Consider the following 19880-nt stretch of genomic DNA (forward strand, 5'->3'; position numbering starts at 1 on the left):
TTTAGTTTTCTCTGAAATTTATTTTATATGATATTAATGTAATCATTCCTGTTTCTTATAATTAACATTTGTATGATACATCTTTTTCCATCTTTTTTCTTTCAAACTACCAAGGTCACTAAATTTGAAGAAGTTTCTTGTGGACAGAATATTGTCGGACCATTTTTAATCATTCATTCATTCATTCATTCATTCATTCATTCATTCATTCAGATAAACTCTACCCTGCAACCCTTTCTCTCAGCCTGCTACCCAGCAAGAGAATTGGAGTGCTGCCTGTGTCTACCAGCAGGAGCTGGAAGATCAGCTTGCCTCCTCTTTTTTTTTTGTCTACCCCTCTTAGCTGATCTGGGTTCAAGGCTTCTGCAGTGCCTTGTCCGGTATATATAAGAGGCAATATAGAAACCAGGAACTTGGGGCACCTGGATGGCTCAGTCGGTTAAGCATCCAACTCTTGATCTCAGCTCAGGTCTTGATCTCAGGGTCGTGAATTCAAGCCCTCCATAGGGCTCTATGCCCAGCATAGAGCCTCTAAAAAAGAAAAGAAAAAGAAACCAGGAACTCACCACCATGTTGTTCCTCAAGTTACCTTCTTCTTCCCATGCTTGCAAAGTCTCCCCAGGCTTGTCTGTTATGTTACATCTGACAAGTTTTAGTTGTAAGAGGGAGAACCTAGGAGGAGTGGAGCAACTTTGTCTTCATGGGTTTATTATTATTACTATTGTTATTATCATTATTATTAGTTATTATTCTTATTCTTTTGGATACTCCCCAGTTTGGCCAGCAGGATCCTTTGCAAGTCAATCCCTAGTTCTTTTGAATTGTCTCTATTAGTTTTTGAACACTTTGTTACTTTCTGGCACAAGATGTTCCAATTTCACCACTTAAAAAGTTTTAAAGCTAGAATTAGACACTTTTCTAAGGTTTGCTTTATAGGGACAAGGTATTTAATATCCAAGAAATGGGCACTAGATGTGCTCACTATTGCTGGGATGTCCCTTTCAGGGGACAGAGCAAATAGAATTATTACAAATTATTGTTTCGGGGCACCTGGGTGGCTCAGTTCATTAAGTGTCCGACTCTTGATCTCAGCTCAGGTCTTGATCTCAGGGTCATGAGTTCAAGCCCTGCATTTGGGCTCCACGCTGGGCATGGAGCCTCCTTAAAAAAAAAAAAATGTTTCATACTGATTATCTCCCTTTCAATCCTACACCATAGGGTTCTTCTTAAATTTACCTCACACTCTCTTCCTTCTCCCACATGAGAAACCTGGTTCTCAACACAACAGTGTAATTCATTTGTTCTATCATAGTCAATATTTTAGCTAATATTGTCAAAATTACTATATTCTTACAATTACAAAAAGTTTTAAGGTTGCTTTTTGAGGCTTCTTAAATTCAGTTGTATTTTTGAATTTGTGAAACATGTATTGTTTACAACTCAAAGCTATATAAAAAGTTCTGAAAGAAATTTCATTCCCGTACCTACACCATCTACCACATTCTCAACCAACTGTGTAGGTAACGATTTTCATCTTTGTTTGATTCTAATTTATCTATACTGCGTTTGGTTTTACAAAAATGAGTGTACATGAATAAGTGCATATATACATACCTAGTCCCCTGTCATCCTCTATCTCATGCAGAGGTCAATACCATATCATTTCTTTTGCACCTTGTTAACTTCACCTAACAATACGTATATGTCTGGAATCCCAGTAAAATAGTTAATGGACACCTTTCTCATTGATTTTTATGACTTGTTAGTACCTCAGTTTTCGCTACATTATTGCTTATATACAGCTAGTCACCAATACATGGACCTTTTCATCATTTCTAATAATTTGCCATATAAATAATGCCCCAATGCATATTGCTATACAAATAATGCCCTTACATGTATATTGTTTCATGTTTGAGGTCTATATTTAAGGTGCATTTCTATAAGCAATATTGATTGGCAAAATAGTAAATATATATACAATTTTACCATAGGTTACAAAAATCCCTTTCATAGGGGTTGTAACATGCACTCCCATTCCTTTCCAAGGACAGTGTCAGCTGATATCTAGTTCAAGGTACTTAAAATTATAAATGCCTATGCTGACAGAGATTTTTGTCTTTTTTTTTTAAAGATTTTATTTATTTATTTGAGAGAGAGAGAATGAGAGAGAGCAAGCACATGAGAGGAGGGAGGGTCAGAGGGAGAAGCAGACTCCCTGCCGAGCAGGGAGCCCGATGCGGGACTCGATCCTGGGACTCCAGGATCATGACCTGAGCCGAAGGCAGTCGCTCAACCAACTGAGCCACCCAGGCGCCCGAGATTTTTGTCTTTTATACACGGTAGCACTAAAGGCAAGTACTTGTTAGGTAGCCAGTACGTTTTAGGTAATTGATTGATTTTGTATTTATTGGTTTAAATTATTGTCAATGCATATACATTTAAACATGTAAGTATTAATTATTAGAATCCATTTTTAGACAGTGGGCTTAAGCAGACTCTCAATAATATCTGTTATTTGAGTAGTTTACATTAAGTTCTAAGAATGTATGAGTTGATTTTATAATATTTTTAATATAGAGAAAACTTTTATAATGTTGGATATGTTCTTCAAAAATGGGATTTAAATCTCATCTTAAAATATACTTTGAAAAATAATCATCTGAGAAATTTTCCATTAGAGGAGGGTTTGATTCTATTTCCATCTCCACTGCTATTTTTCCTCTTGAATGTGACCTTGAGGAATAATATATCTTTATATTTTTATTAGGTCAGGAAAAACCTAGGCATCTCGTCATTGACTGTTACTGGGATAGCTTCTTCCATGAGACTTCTGCCTTCAAGTTTAGTGGTCTGAGTCACACACAAGGTATGGATTCCAACTTTATATTCTGTCATTCTATATGCTTTTATATTTCAGAGATGATGAAATTATATGTCTCTTATCTTAATATATATTTAATAACAATTACACAATTAAATATTTGGGCATGAATTTTAATAAGTTGATAGAAATACATGGATAGTATAATCTTTATATATATTCATTATATCTTTACTGTTTTTCATTCCATAGCACATAAATACAACTTGTAAAATATTTTGTCTTTGAGATTTTGAATGTTCGAAAGTCATTTTGACCACTTAATACTTAAGTGTGTGAGGGGTGCCTGGCTGGCTCAGTCAGTAGAGTGTGCAACTCTTGATCTCTGGATTGTGAGTTTGAGCCCTACATTGGGTGTGGAGATTACTTAAAAATAAAATCTTTAAAAAAAATAAGTGTGTGAGTCTAAGAAGATTTTGGAAAATTAAAAATAAATAGTATGCTAAAGCTATTCATAATCATGAAAAATAATTGCATCTTCACAAAGCTAATGATTCCCTGAAAATTTATTAGAGGGTGTATGTCTATTTGTACTATGTATTAATCATCCCACCTGCACATTGATGAATAGGAGAAAATCTAAGGCATAAGAAATAATGAAGTTGCTTAAAAATCTAAAACTCAAAAAATATTAATTTGCTTAAAATAATATTTTAATTACATTAAATTAGTCATAATAGTTATGGTAAACATGATAAAATATGAATTATCTTAACATAATACAAAAATACTAACTGGAATTGGCAACAACTATTAACATCCCAATACAAATGGGTTCATGACTTTATTCTATTTATTGTACTATTTCTATCAGCATCCTAAATCTCATTTTTTTATTTCATTTGATACAACTCCATAGTGTGGGTGTTATTATTACTCTTATTGAATCAAGGAGATTGCAATTCAGAAAAATTAACTTACATAAAATCAAAACAGTTGCTTAATGGCAAAGCTAAACCTCCTTGTGTATGACTTTAAAGTCTTTGTTTTCAATTTCTTTGTAACACATTAAAAAGAGTGTAAACAGCAGTTCTCAAAGAGTAAGTTGCAGATGGCCAAAGAATGATTGAAAATATGTTCATAGTCACTAATATTCAAAAAGATGTTGATTTAAATGATAGCCATGTAAGTTTTCTTTTTCCTTTTTTGTCTTTATTTTTTTTATTCCTTGAAACCATGGTGAAATTTGAACAAGTGCTGCTTTGGGGAATGTAAATCACAACATAGCTTCTGAAAAGCACGTTGTGTAACGTATATAAAGAAACTTAGAAATTATCACTCTTTTGACCCAGTAGTTGCAATTCTGCTGAGATCTTTTTTTTTAAGATTTATTTATTTATTTTATAGGCGGGCAGAGGGAGAGGGAGAGACAGTCTTAAGCCGACTCCAAGCTGAGCACAGAGCCCAATTTGGGGCTCAGTCTCATGACCCTGAGATCATGACCTAAGCCAAAACCAAGAGTCCAACCCTTAACTGACTGAGCCACCCAAGCGCCCCTCTGCTGAGAGCATTTAAAGAACGAATCAAAATATTGCACTGTTTATAACAGCAAAAAGTTGGAAACCACCTGAATGCCAAATAACAACCTTATTATATTCATATTAATTATTTACATGTCTGCTTATATTTTAATTTTACTTATCCATTGAGTATATGAGACACTTTCTTTCTTAAAAATTTTTTCCATTGGTTCTACACTTTCAGTCTTTCCACATTATGAACTCCATAAAAAATTCACCTACATTTTCTTTTTCTTCTTCTTTGTAATGGAGAAGGAGTTACACGTAAATACGCAGCTTTTTCATTTACTCCTTTAATTCATCTAGGTTTTGCTTTTTTGCTATGTAATTATAATCTAATTTGATTCCCCTCATTTAATTTAGCAAGTTTCCCATCTTTTCATTTGATAATAATAATCATTCTGTAGCTATTTATTTTTTGCAGCCTGTATTCAGATCATATTCTGTTATGTGTCTGTATATTTCAGGTCTTGTTCTAGTGCCATGCAGTTTAAATCCTACAATTTTATATTTTCTTTTTTTTTATGTTTTCTTATTCTATTTCTTTCTTTTTATGATCTCTTAAATAATTTATTTCTGGGGCGCCTGGGTGGTTCAGTCAGTTAAGCATTCGACTCTTGGTTTCAGCTCAGGTCATGACCTCAGGGTCATGAGATCGAGCCCTGCATCAGCTCTGCGCTCAGCGTGGAGTCTGCTTCAGATCTCTCCCTCTTCCTCTGCCCCTCCCGCTTGTGTGCACTCTCTCTCTCTCAAATAAATGAATAAATCTTTTTTTAAAATGAATTAAAAACATAGTTTATTTCCTTTTATCACCTATTTATCCTTGTAGAAAAAATTTAGAATAACTTTGTCAAGTTTCAAAGAAGTCCCAATAAACATTTGATCGCAATTACATTAAACCTATAGACAAATTTGGGGAGAACATCTTTGCAATAATCTTCTTCTCCAGGAAGATTATTTCCTTGTTATTTTCAAGCATAGTGTTCATAAGTGTCAATAAAGTTCATTTTTTGCATAGTAAAAACATAAAGCTTCCAGTACCCGTACTTTTATTTAAATAATCCAAATAATGGGTGAAAGGGGCCAGAAGGTAAAAAAATAAATACATAAATAAAAATAAAATGCCAGGGAATTGCCTCCTCTAAACATGGAGTTGTGTATGGGAATTATGGAAATTGTTTCTTTTACCAAAGTCAACTGCATTAGTTTACAAACCTTTTATCTTTGTCTATTAATTTTGAACTGCTCATATATTGAAATGAATTTCCTTGTGGTTTTTTTTTGATTCCTAGTTCTTTATTCTTCAAGTGATTTCTAATATAGTTTTAAATTTAAATAAATGAGTAATCCAGTTAGTAATTATATATAATGTAATTTCTATGCAACACAGACCAACATTGTGTGTTCCAATTTTAAATTTTCTAATTTGAAAAAAAAGAGAGATTCTGAAAGTACTTTCTTAATTATAATTTATATTGTTCTAATTGTCTTCACATCATTTTCAAATTTAATCTGATGTTCTCCTGCATTCCATATTGATTTCTCTAGTGTCTTCTGTGACTTGTTTTTTCAATAAACAGTGCACATCCTGCCTGTGTGGTGGGTTGACAGTTCAAGATGCACTCCCTGCTGCTCTATATAATAAAATCTCCAAAGGGGATTATTTTCTCTAGAAGCTTTCTCTAGAAACTTCTTGTTTGCTCTGGTGTTCTTATGTGGTATTAGTATCAGGGGTGTTCCTGATGATTTGGGGCACATAAACATTAAAGGTACAACCGAAATGGGTGCTCTCTTTCTTATATTGCTGTGGGCATTTTTAGAGACTTTGGGGTTCATTGGCCTTACTGTAAAAATTACCTGTAGGTATAATCTCACATGCCATGTAAAGCATTTATAACCTTAAAACTCTTTCCACCTCTGCATGGAACATTTCCTTGGTGAATACTTGAGAACTATAAAGATTGTCTTATTCTTGACCAGCATTTACCTAAGTGTGCAGAGTGAAATGCTAATTTCAAGAGACAGAAATAGGTATGATATGAGAAAAAAAAAAAAAACAAAACTAAGTTCTATGATTAAATAAATTTGGGAAATACCAGCTTAAACAAAATTTCCTTTATGGCAGGGTTTCCTAGGACTTTTTTTTTTCTAACGCTGTCTATATTTCCATATAGAGGAAATAACATGTTTTTGGAATGTATATCTGGCTAAGAAATGTACTTTTGTAAATATTGCTCTCAGATGAACTGAGTTAGCAGAGAGGTTCTAAACTCCTACCCTCCAGTCTGCTATATCCTGTGACACTGCATTCAATTCAATTCAATTCAGGGAATGGCTCAGCATTAAAGGGAGACCAACTGACAGCTGCTAAGACTAGCGTTTCTCAATGTGAATGCCGCTGCTTCATTTCATGCTCAGCTCTTCTAGGCATCCTCCCAGTCTCAACCCAACTTCAGCAATATTTTGGTCTATATGTGACAAAAGGACAAAGATAAAAATAATTTCTGCAAACATTCTCGTATTCTTTCTGAAATTTAAGTTCCTTTGTATTTACAAACTCCTCTAATAAAATTGCATCTCTATGTATGAAGATATCGACCGAGACTAGAATTCTAGCCACTGACATTGTTCTTTCACATTGAAAAGGACATTCACATCCATTTTATTCCTCTACAGAAATTTTTTTTTCCTAGAATTTTTCTTCCTTCGAATGAGTTCCATGCTATGGTGTAGATAGCTCAATATTTCATTTTGTTTTTAATAAGTTCACTGTCCTTTTTGTTATCTTTCTCTCAAAATTGGTGACAGGAACTAGACAGGAGGGGGGAACAAGGGGGTCTTCCTGTCAGTGAAGAATGTTAACCTGCCAGGCTTTCATTTTGAAGCTCATTCTTATCTACACATCTAATTAGGTTGAGTAACCACGAATGAGATAAGAGTAGAGGTGAATTGTGATTGCAGAAGACATCCTGCTACAAAGCTGATACATTTATAAGACTTGAAGTGTTCTTTTTCTCCCTCACCAGGAAGTAATCAAATGTCACTGAAGCAAAATCAAGATTAAACCCTTGAGAAAAAAAAATCGTAGCTGTAACATTTTCCTGGGTCCTCTGTGACATTTTAAAAAACAGGGCCGGCGGTGGGGAGAGGTTAGTTTTTTCTTATATCATATCGTAGCTCTAGAGAATAAAGTTGCTACTTCCTAGGACTCTAGGAAGAGATCCAAGCTACAGGGACTGGCATTAGACTTGTAGTCGGAGAATCTGCTGTGTTCTAGTTTTGACTGTAACCTTAGCTTGAGCTAGTTTTCTGTATTCTCTAGATTCTAATCTGGCATCATAAAAAATGAAAATCGGTTTTACTGAATAGGATATTTTTTGAAGAACAAATACAATTGTTTATGTGAAGAAATTTCTAAACACTAAAATTACAAGTAATGGTTATTAATATTATTTGTATAGGTGAAAATAGGTTACACAAACACAAAGATGGATTCCTGGTTTCTTCAGTTTTATAAGAAACAAGACTAGTATATTGCTGATACGTACCCGGAAATATAGTTCTGAAAAATGCGTTAAGAAATAAATAATAAGTTTTTTTTCTTCTGAAATCCATTTGTTTTCTGGGTGAACAATTGCTAAACAAATGCTTTTAATTTTCATCAATTACTCATTGACGGAAGTCTTGTTACCTTAGGTGAATATTAGTTTTCTAGAATACTAGTTTTTCTACAAAAGAATTTCTTACAGAGCAGTAGATATCTATTTATATATTTGTATCTATATTTTTAAAATTATCCATCTTTGTTCTTCTTTTTGATATTCCTAATCTTTTATGTGTTCTACTTTTATTCAACATTTTCATTAAAAAATATCACCGGGGAGCCTGGGTGGCTCAGTCGTTAAGTGGCTGCCTTCCGCTCAGGTCATGATCTCAGGGTCCTGGGATCAAGCCCCACATTGGGCTCCCTGCTCCACCGGGAGCCTGCTTCTCCCTCTCCCACTCCCCCTGCTTGTGTTCCCTCTCTCGCTGTGTCTCTCTCTCTGTCAAATAAATAAATAAAATCTTTAAAAAAAAACCCACCAAATTTCAGTTATTCATATACCACCTTCACAAATTTTGGCATGTCACCTATATAATAATTTACTTAATGGTATTTGAATGGAAAACAATGTCACTTGCCATGAGCAATAGCAATGTACTCTGTGCAAGGAACTATTTCAAACACTATACAAATATTAAAGGATTTAGTCCTCACAATAACCCTGTGAGATAGATTGTATTAATACCCTTCTGTCAGATGAATATACTGAGACATGTAGGAGTTAGGTCCAAGATCACACCCACAGTATATGCTGGAGCTAGGGTTTGAATGTAGGGCTTGGGCTCTTACTCAACTACACAATACTATTCTAAGTAGAAGACAGCTGTAAAACATCTATCAATAAATAATGAAACAAAAATTTTAAATATCTGTCCAAGTTTCACTCAGAACCGTCTGAAGTATCATTGTTGCAGAACAGTTTTCCTGGGAAGCAGTCTCTGAGAAGGAGATTAGTGTGCAGGACGTTTATTAGGGAGTGCTCTCAGGATCAACACCCCTGGGGAAGAAGAGAATGAAGCAAGACTGAACAGAGGGAGAAGGTGGAGACAGAGGTGTTGGCTCATACCATGGCAAGCATTGAAACTAGGCTAGCACTTCAGATTTGCCCCAATTTGGAATGAGGAGGCCACAATTTTATATCTCCATCTCCTTCCCCACCCCGCCCCCGCCACTATCTACCATCAATCTATCATTAAATGCGTCTGCCCCAGGAAAGGAGTTTGACTTTGGTCAGGTGACTCTACAGCTGAAGGCACTCCTCCCAGAACGCTGATATCTAGCTACCATATACTGGCCATAGTCTTGGTAGCTTGGGGCGTAAAGTCATGAAGATATATTTCTCTTTTTTACTAGAAGCATTATTGTTTACTTTTCCTGATACATATCTCAATAACTTTAAATGTGGTGAGGTGGGAGTCAAGGTTCATTTTATTCATTATGTATACCGAATTGCCCTAGCACCATTTATAGAAAAGGCCATCCTTTCCTTCATTGAATTGCATGACACTTTTCTCTCAAATCCAGTGACAGTATGTATGTGGGTCTGTTTCTGGACTTTCTATTCAGTTCCAGTTGTCTAGTCATCCATCCTTGCACCAATACCATACTGCCTTAACTGCTGTAGCTCTATGGCAAGTCTTGATATGTGGTAACATAAATCCTTCCAATTTTCCCTGCTCTTCAATATTTTCTTTGTTATTCTAAATCCTTTGTACTTTTATAAGAATTTTAGAATCAGCTAGTTAACTTCCAAACACACACATGCCCCTGTTAGGATTTGTATTTGAATTATATTGAAATTATGCATCGATTTGGGGGTAACTGGCATCTTAGAAATATTGAGTGATTGAGTCTTTTAAATCTAAGAATATGGTTCTCCCCTCCATCTACTTATCCAAATGGCTATTTCTTCAAGATTTATTTAAAAGCCCATTTTGTCTGTACCGATTTGATCTGCCAGCATTATCATAGACTACTACGCTGCCATGTGTACTTGGTTTCTTTCTGGGCTATCACTACTATTCCCCTGATTTTTCTTTGAGAGTCAAAACTACACTGTTTTAATTAAAGAGGTTTTATAATGTGCTTTAATATGTGTTGAGGATAGCTCTCTCACATTGTTTTTCCTTTTCAGAGTTATACTGGCTATTCCTTGTTTATGTATCCATATGACCTTTATAATAAACTTGATTACCTCCAGAGAAAACCTGATAGAATATTTATTGGAATTCTTTTAAATTTGTCATTTAAATTTTAACTTTATACATGTAGGGAAAAATGACATTTCTGTGATTCTGAATCTTTGTATCAATGTCCATTTTGTGTATTTTCAGTGGTTCATCAACCTCGTGTCTTCAGAAATTTTTTTTTATGTATTTTTCATATATTTTGCTTTTGTCTAATGGACAAATCATGCTCAAAACCATTTTGGGTTACCTTTTAAAAATAGCAAGAGTATTAACAATATATCTCATTGTTTGTGATATTAGAGCAACAGTAAATACACAATTTGTTGTCATATAATATAAGCTACTTTTATGTTTATTTATACTTAATACCTTATTACTGATTTTAAATGCAACAGCTCACTATTTCTTTGCTCTTATTGCTTCTTAGAAAACACAAAGGCTTTACTTAAAACAATAACAGTATTCTTTGTTCAAGAATAGAAAATCTTTAATAGTTTTCATGAGAAAGATTAATATAACTAAAAATATTATTACATAATGACTGTTATATCACTTTTGTACTCTTGGTATTCCCTGACACAGTGGTAAAAGGATTGGCATACTATTCAAAACATTTTACACAATGTTAAATAATCTCTGTAAGGGCTAATTAAATTTTATCTTTAATTTAAAGAAAAGATTTAGAGCCTCAGTTTAGGTTGTTGTCATTGGAGTAATCACAGTAATAGGAAATCCTGACTTCTGGTTACATAAATATTCCTGGCAGAAAGACACATAGGGAAGATACCTTTAACCATGTTGCTTTGCTCCAGTTAAATTTACTTTTTTTTCTTTAAAACATCAGGCCTTTATTTTCTCACATAATTTCCTACAGATAAATAAAACTAACCAGATATAATTTTAGTTAGTGTCATTTTCATGTAACTTTAAAAATTTTCAGTTTTCTATTTTAGCTTTATTTAAACATAGATACATAGGCAGACAGATAGATAAATGTTAGGTACCATCCCTCTTTCTTCTTTGAGAATTAATGCCTCTGTTGTCAACATGAAGCCATTCAGTTGGCCAATACAAGAAGTTCTTTGGGTTCCAGGAAGCAGAACTTGCAGATCTAATATTGCTCTTTGCACTTGGCTTTTTGTAAATTGTATTTGCATAACTTTTGCTCATTTTAAATGATACTAGGTTGTTTTTACCTCTACCATTTATTTGTAAAATTTTTTCATATTATCCATTGAAAACCATTTTTGATCTCTCCCTGAGAGATATTTCTTCCAATCTATTATTTGTTTATTGTCTTCAAATTATAGAATTTTTCCCATAATTTTTTTTTTGCAATTTTATGATAAAATCATCCTGTCTTTATATCCTCTGGGTCACCTGTCTTGGTTAGAAAGATTTTTCTTCTTCAAACTATGTGAAAATAGACTACTAAGCTTTTTTCAAGACTTCTAAAGTTTTAAAAAATATTTACATATGCAGTTCATCTGGATTCATCTTTGTATTTGGTGTGCAAAATTTTCCATTTGTTTTTCATTTAGCCAGATAGCAAGTTGTGATTTTTATCATTTGTGAAATAAACCAGCTCTTCCACTGAATGGAAACATCATTAATGTAATTAATATATAAATAATACATTGTTAATTATATAATCAATAATTATAATTTGATTTATATGAAAATATATTATTACATAATATAGTGATGCATAATTGAATATACTGTTTAGTACCTTCAATATTATTAATATATATTAATATATTAATTGATGGATGTGTTGATAAGATAATATCTTCATACACACATACTCTACAATTGATTTATGGTCATTTTCTAGGTTGTTTCATTGATTAGTCTATAACTAGCTAGTATCTTTTTTGTGATTTAAAAAATTTTAATTCCAATAAGGTTAACATACAGTATTATATTAGTTTCAGGTGTGTAATATAGTGATTCAAAACTCTATACATTACTCAGTGCTCATCATGATAAGTGTACTCTTAATCCCATTCACCTATTTTACCCATCCCCCCACCTACCTCTCCTCTGGTAACTGTCAGTCTGTTCTCCATCATTAAGAGCCTGAATTTTTGTTTGTCTCTTTTTTGATTTGTTCGTTTGTTTTGTTTCTTAAATTCTACATGCAAGTGAAATCATACGGTATTTGTCTTTCTCTAACTTATTTCACTTAGCATAAAACTCTCTCGTTCCAAGTTGCAAGAGACAGACCCTACATGAGGTATACTACAAAGGGAAGACCTACAGCTGAGAGTAGAACAGACATTAAGAAAAGCCCTTTGGCAAACTAGCCCCAACACTAAACAAAATTATACCACTCCCAACTAAAAAATTATGAAACATACAAACAAGAGGAGAATAACATTCTCTCAAGAGAAAAATCAGTTATTAGGACCAAAGTGGGACAAGGCACAGATGCTCAAACTTTCTGATAGGACATTCAAATTACTCTCTTTAAGCTTCGAATGGAAAAGCTAGACAAAGTAACAGATTAGATTAATTTAAGCAATGAGATGGAAATTATAAAAAAAGAATCAAACCAAATGCTCAAAATGAAAACACAGAAAAAGTATAAATAATATCTTTGATGGATTTATCAATAGATTTGACACAGGCAAGGGAAAAAAAATCCATGATCTTTAAATTAGGTTGGTAGAAATTACACTGATGTAAGATAAAAAGAAAATAAGGCAGAAAAACAGAGAGCATTGAAGCAGTATCAAGCAGTCTCACGTATTGATAATGGCAGTTCCAGAAGGCAGAAAGATAGAACACCACAGATGGAAAGAAGAAATATTTGAAAAGATAATAACTGAGGTGTTTTGTTTTTTTTAGAAAACCTAGGCAAATGATATTTGAACTGCAGAAAGCAAGCAACAAAAAGAAACTGTTGAAGGTAGCCAGATTTTTTTAATCTTTTTATTATTTTATTTACTTTTTTTAAAGTAGGCTCCACACCCAATGTGGAGCCCAACATGGGGCTCGAACTCACAACCCCAAGATCAAGATCTGAGCTGAGATCAAGAGTCAGACGCTCAACGACTGAGTCACCCAGGCACCCCAAGTAGCCAGGTTTTTTAAAAAGGCACATTACATACAGAAGAATAAAGACTTCTCTTCAGACTCAAGAATATTCTTTATTTCCCACAGGGGCTGCTTCCCACGTGTGGACAGCACCCATGACTGTCTTTTCTGTGATCTTTACCCAATAAACATGTGGTGAACTCCTTAAAGAAAAAAAAAAAAAAGACTTCTCTTCATAAACCATGCAAGCTACGTGGTAATAGAGTGACACTGGTAGTGATGCAAGAAAAAAAGTACTGTCAATCCATAATGCTGTATCCCAAAAATGCTCTTTACAATGTAGAATTAAGGACTTCTTCAAGTCAGTATACAAAACCCAATTGCATTTCTGTATACTAGCAATAGACAATTTGAGTGTGAGGTTAAAAATGTCATTTATGACAACAACAAAAAACCCTGAAATTCATAGGTATATATCTAACAAAATATGTACAGTATCTTTATACTAAATAGTAGAAAACACTGATGGAAGAAATCCAATAGACCTAAATAGATAGAGATGCATCATGCTCATCAACTAAAAACCCAATATAGTTAAAATGTCAATGCTCTCCAATTTGGTATATAGATCCAGTGCATTTCCAATCTATTTCTCGTGAGACTGTTTTTGCAGATATTGATAAGCTGATTCAAAAATATATGCAAAAAGACAAAAGAAGTAGAATTTCAAAAAAAAAAAATAAGGAAGAATGAAATTGGAAGGCTTACACTAACAGATTTTAAGATGTACAGGCTTACCTTGGAGATATTGCAGACTTGATTCCAAACCCCTGCAGTAAAGCGAATATTGCAGTAAAATGAATCAAATGAATTTTTTGGTTTCCTAGTGCATATAGAAGTTATGTTTATACTCTGCTGTAGTCTATTAAGTGTACAATAGCATTATCTCTAAAAAAAACAATGCACATATCTTAATTAAAAATACTTTATCACTAAAAAATGCTAACCATCATTTGAACTTTCAGTGAGTCAGAATCACTGATCAAAGATCACCTTAACAGGGGCGCCTGGGTGGCTCAGTTGGTTAAGCGACTGCCTTCGGCTCAGGTCATGATCCTGGAGTCCCGGGATCGAGTCCCGCATCGGGCTCCCTGCTCAGCAGGGAGTCTGCCTCTCTCTCTGACCCTCCCCCCTCTCATGCTCTCTATCTCATTCTCTCTCTCAAATAAATAAATAAAATCTTTAAAAAAAAAAAAGATCACCTTAACAAATATAATAAGACTGAAAAAGTTTGAAATGTATGATTACCAAAATGTGACACAAAGACGCAATGTGAGCAAATGCTGTTGGAAGAATGGTGCCAAGAGACTTGCTTGATGCGGGGTTGCCACAAACCTTCAACTTGTAAAAAAAAAAAAAAAAAAACAAAACATTATCTGAGAAGCTTAATAAAGCAAAGCACGATAAAATGAGGTATGCCTGTACCTAAAATCTACATTATTTTGTGTTGACTAAACAGACATATAGACAATTTGTCCTGACCAAAGATGGGCATGAAGATCAAATGAACAGGAGGAAAAAACCCAGATTTAGACCCACACAAATATAGTCAACTGAATGTTTTGGGGTCTGAAGAAATACTAAACACATAATTGATACAAGCAAGGTCCACTGATAGGTGATCAAATTCTATGGTGAAAGTTCAAAGAGAAGGAATATTTGCATAATCCCGAAGTATTTCCACAAGATGTATATTAAATACTAAGAGAAAATATTGACTTAACATTGAAGAACCTGGCAGATACAACCTCAACCAAATAATAAAGATTAACATGACCAATAATAAACTAAATCAATATCATGTATCGCCCGGTAAATGAACACAGAGAAGGAGAAATCATCTCTCTGGTATTATTCCCCAAAATATATATCCTTAATCTTATGAGAAAACATCAGACAAATTCATACTTAAGGGCATTCTATAAAATAACTTACCAGTACATTTTGAAAGTATCATAAAAGATCATAAAAGACAAGGAAGGGCTGAGTCACAGACTGAAGGATATTCAAGGGACATGCCATCTAAATGCCATGCAGAATCTTGGCTTGGATCATGTGATATAAAATAACATTAGTAGAATAGTTAGTAATATCTGAATAAAGTATATAGGCTAGTTAATCATATTGTACCAATGTTACCTTCTTAGTTTTGATAATTCTACATTTTCAAATAAATGGTTATTTTTAAAATCTGTTAGAAAATATTATCTCTGGAATTATTCCAAACACCAGCTATTTTTTAATTTTATTATTAAAAATCCATAGCATGTTTTATAATTTCTGTAAGACTATGTGAGTCTTTCTTTGTGTAAGGTAAATTTAGAATGGCAATGTGATGATAAATTGAGTTTTGGTTGCTACTATACAAGAAGTAGAACAAGGAAGATTCCAATGCTAGCTGGTTAGTTTATGTTAAATCCTTAAAAAAATTATTGATATATCATTGAAATCATGTAGAATGCATGATTACAATTCAAACATGAATAGTAATAAATGCATGGATAGATTAAGAGCAAGTTCTAACACTTTAAGCTAGTTTTACAAATCTGCCTTGATGTATGATGGGGTTACGTCCCAACAGAGCCATTTTAAGTTGAAAATATCATAAGTTGAAAATGCATTTTATACACCTAGCCTACTGAACATCAAAGCACAGCCTAGTCTACATTAAACCTGCTCAGAACATTTACAATTGGGCAAAATTACCTAAGACAAAGCCTATTTTATAATAAGCTTTGGAATAGCTCATGGAATTTGTTGAATACTGTAGTGAAAGTGAAAAACAGAATGGTTTTAAGTGTATTGGTTGTTTACCCTCGTGATCAGGTGGCTGAGTGGGAGCTGGGGCTCGCTGCCACCACCCAGCGTAATGAGAGAGTATCACACAGCATATCACTACCCCAGGAAAATATCAAAATTCAGAATTCAAAGTACAATTTCTACTGAATGTGTATTGCTATCGTAAGGGGCTGCCTATATTGCTAAACTCTCAGATCTTGGAAAATATGTAATAATTTTGTTCTTTGTTTTCTACAAGGCATTGGGTAAATTCCATCATGAGATCCTTGGGATACAGATATGTGCATTCTAGTGTATTGAACATTTATATCCAAAACTTCTGATAAATGGTCGTTTACTCTGTCATTATGTTCACTCCCTTCCTTATGCTTTCAACTCCCTTGTTTATCTTCCTTCTTCTATTCACTAAGTAAACCCACAACCATGGTGAATTAGTAACAACCTCATAATCTCAATGCTTTATAACCAGAAACATGCATTTTTCTTGCTTGTGAATCTTTTGACTAGCTGGGTAGCCCTTCTTGAGCTTTTGTATCAGTTTCAGAACTGTTACATATGTTTATTCATTCTGGGACATACCTAGCACATGTTCTTCTCATTGTGTCTGGAAGAACAAGAGGGCAAGTGAGTTCTAAGGCCTCAACTTGGATACTATCACCTATACCCACATTCTGCTGGTCAAATCAAGTCATACTTAGTATCAACGGAGATGGGAAATATATGCTACCTTAACATGGGAAATGTCAAAGTCAAATCACAATCAAACCATGACCATGATTATATAATTATAATAAAGAGGAGTGAAGTATGAGGAAAAGTGGTCCAGTCTACTATACCAGACACAAACCAACTCTCTCCTTTCTACACTTGCATGCACATAGCTGAATATGGCTGGGAGACAAAGAAAAAGAAACAAAGCAAAACAAAACAGAAAAACCTCTGACTTTCATTACTATGGCCAAATGGTTTGTAATCCTGTCACAAACCAGCCCCTCCACTTGAATCCCAGATTTCACCTCTTCTGATTTATTCAACAGCCTTGCTGCCCAGTTATACCTCCTCTTACCTGTATCTACAGTGTTTGCATTGACTGGATGATTCTCAGCATAATATCAATATATATTAAATTAACACCTTGATCTGATGGCCCCTGCAGCCCCCAACCCATTTCTCTCTTTTTCCTTGAGGAGAAAGTCCTGGAAAAATTTGTCTATCCTCACTGTCTCTGCTTCTTTATTTCTGTCATCAATTCTCTTATTCACTTCAGTGAGAATTTAATCTTGACAACTCAACTAAAATTACTTTTGTCAAGGAAATCATGACTTTCATGTTGCAGAATCTACAGGTCAATGCTATGTCCTTATCTTTATCTCTCAGTAGTATTTGACATGGTTGACTTTTCTTTCCTTGAAATGTTGTATTAACTTGACTTTGGTTTTCCTCCTATGTCATTGTTCAGCCCTTGTGAGTAGTCTTTTCTCTCTTTTATCTGCTATCAGAACTCGAGATGTTGGCTTGATTTGAGGTTCAGTCCTGTCTCTTTTCCAGTTATATTATCTTCCTGGTCTTTTCTTTGAGGCTTGTGGATCCTGTCTATTCATCATGAACTCCTAATTTATATCTCCAACTCCAGAATTTCTCTTGAGTTTCAACTGCTTATTTGCTTCTTCACATGGGTATCTAGTAGGTATCTCTTAATATTACTCCATACCCGCACTCTCATGCTAATTTCTTCCACAAAGATTTCTCCACCTCACTTAATGGCACCATTATTTATCTAGTTCATCTTGCCAATCACCTAGGAGTAATACTTGATTCCTTTTTGTTTTCAGTGCAAATTCCTAGCCCATCAGTGAATACTGATCGCAAAGCCATAAATATATATCTCATTTCTGGCCCCTTTTTACCACCTCCATCATTTTTACCCTAGTCTGTACCACCTGAACTACTACAATTGCTTCTTTTATTTCTGTCCTGCTCCCTAAATTCTGATATCCACACAGAAGACAGAGTGCTCTGTTGTAAAAACATAAATTGAGTCATATCACTATGCTTTTTTAAACCTCCCTATGTTATCCAGTTCAGTTTTAGGAGGTGAGGTCAGAAAGGCCTCACATCATCTGGTCCGTGCTTTTTTTTTTTTTCCTGACCTCACCTTCTCTAATTTCTCCCACCCTTCACTGAGCTGCTGCAGCATCCCGAGCCAATTCCTATTTAAGTGTTTAAGTTGCTCACCCTTCTGCTTGGAACACTCTTATCCCAACTTCTTGTTTACCTTCCTCTAAATCTTTTAAATGCCTCTACTCAGGGGACACCTGGGTGGCTCAGTCGTTAAGCGTCTGCCTTCAGCTCAGGTCATGATTCCAGGTCCTGGGATCGAGCCCCGCATCGGGCTTCCTGCTCCGCAGGAAGCCTGCTTCTCCCTCTCCCACTCCCCCTGCTTGTGTTCCCTCTCTCGCTATGTCTCTCTCTCTGTCAAATAAATAAATAAAATCTTTTAAAAATAAATAAATAAATAAATGCCTCTACTCAGTGTCACTTCTTTAGAGAAATTTTCCTTGAGAGCAGTCTTCATTAATTCTCTCTTCCTAAATAATTAACTTAAAACCTATTGTGTAGTTATCTACCTATTTACTCCTCTTCTTTTCTCCACTTTCTGTTAAGTTCCAATGCGCAAACAATATTTTCTCTCATTTCCTATGGTATTTCCAGTAATAAACAGTTCCTTGCTCAACTCCTTCCCATACTAATATTTATTGAGAGCTACAATATGCTAAGATCCTGTTCTAAATTCTGTAGATACAGCAGGGAGCTAAATAGGCAAATATCTCTGCCCTACTGGGATTTACATGCTAGTAGGAAAAGACAGACAATAATCAAATAGGATGGGGAAAGAAAATGGGTACAGGAGGGGGATAAGGAAAGTCGTGGTGCAAGCTAGAAGTCCAAGATCAAGGAATTGAGGGGTTTGGTTTTACTTAAGAGTAAATCTAACAAAGCATGTATAGGACTTATATACTAAAAATGACAAAATCAAACAACATAAATAAATAGATCAATTAATTATGGTTAATTATTAATTATTCTGTCTTCCTTTCCATCTGCCCCTCTTAATTAATTAATTATTTTGTTTAAGCCAGTTTTAATACCCAGTCTAGTATTTAGTTATTGCAGCCCTAGCAAACTAATCCATGAAATTATCTTTTCTTATGTTAGAGGCTGAAGTATGGGATGCCACTGAATTTGCTTACAGAAGTTCTATCCAAATTGTTCTCTCTCTCAATCTCTCTCTCTCTCTGTAAAAATAAAATAAATAAAATCCTTTAAAAAAAGAGCTCAGTGTTTAGTGACATTTACCGTGTGTGCAGCTGCCTAACATAAAGTATGCCCAGGTCTCCAGATAATTGTCATGAATGTTTATTAAATTATGTCTGCAGCTGAGCATGATTTCACATTTTTAATAAAATTTCTCTTCCTATTATGTCAAATGACCAATTTAACACACAAATAAGCAGAGGTTCTAATCACATAGATTTGTAATTACAATTTACAGCATACAGCAGGTGGATTTCTTAGTCAGTGAAGCTACTGATTTTATTGTAAAACACAAAGCTACAGCTTTTCTTATACAAAGTTGTCTGGATGCCTGCCTTTTAGAAAAGTCTCTGTAACCTGAAATTTAGACCCACTTATACCACTAGAATACTTTTACACAGAGAGCAGAAATTGAACTTATTAAAATAGTTTATATAATGTCTGGGCTTGTAAAATGGAGCCCAAGG

The 19880-nt window shown here is 34.3% G+C and overlaps 1 protein-coding gene across 1 annotated transcript in view; it reads left to right on the forward strand.

Moving 5' to 3' along the window:
- The window catches only part of CFAP47 (cilia and flagella associated protein 47), a 494762-nt gene that overhangs the window by 397488 nt on the left and 77394 nt on the right, over positions 1–19880 (forward strand). The window contains exon 59 of the mRNA XM_035002133.1: positions 2771–2869. Within this exon, the coding sequence (XP_034858024.1) occupies positions 2771–2869 (99 nt within the window). The remainder of the gene's footprint in view (positions 1–2770; positions 2870–19880) is intronic.

The sequence above is a fragment of the Mirounga leonina genome, unplaced genomic scaffold, assembly GCF_011800145.1.
Source record: "Mirounga leonina isolate KUSES-001 unplaced genomic scaffold, KU_Mleo_1.0 Mir_101609, whole genome shotgun sequence".
Classification (NCBI taxonomy): domain Eukaryota; kingdom Metazoa; phylum Chordata; class Mammalia; order Carnivora; family Phocidae; genus Mirounga; species Mirounga leonina.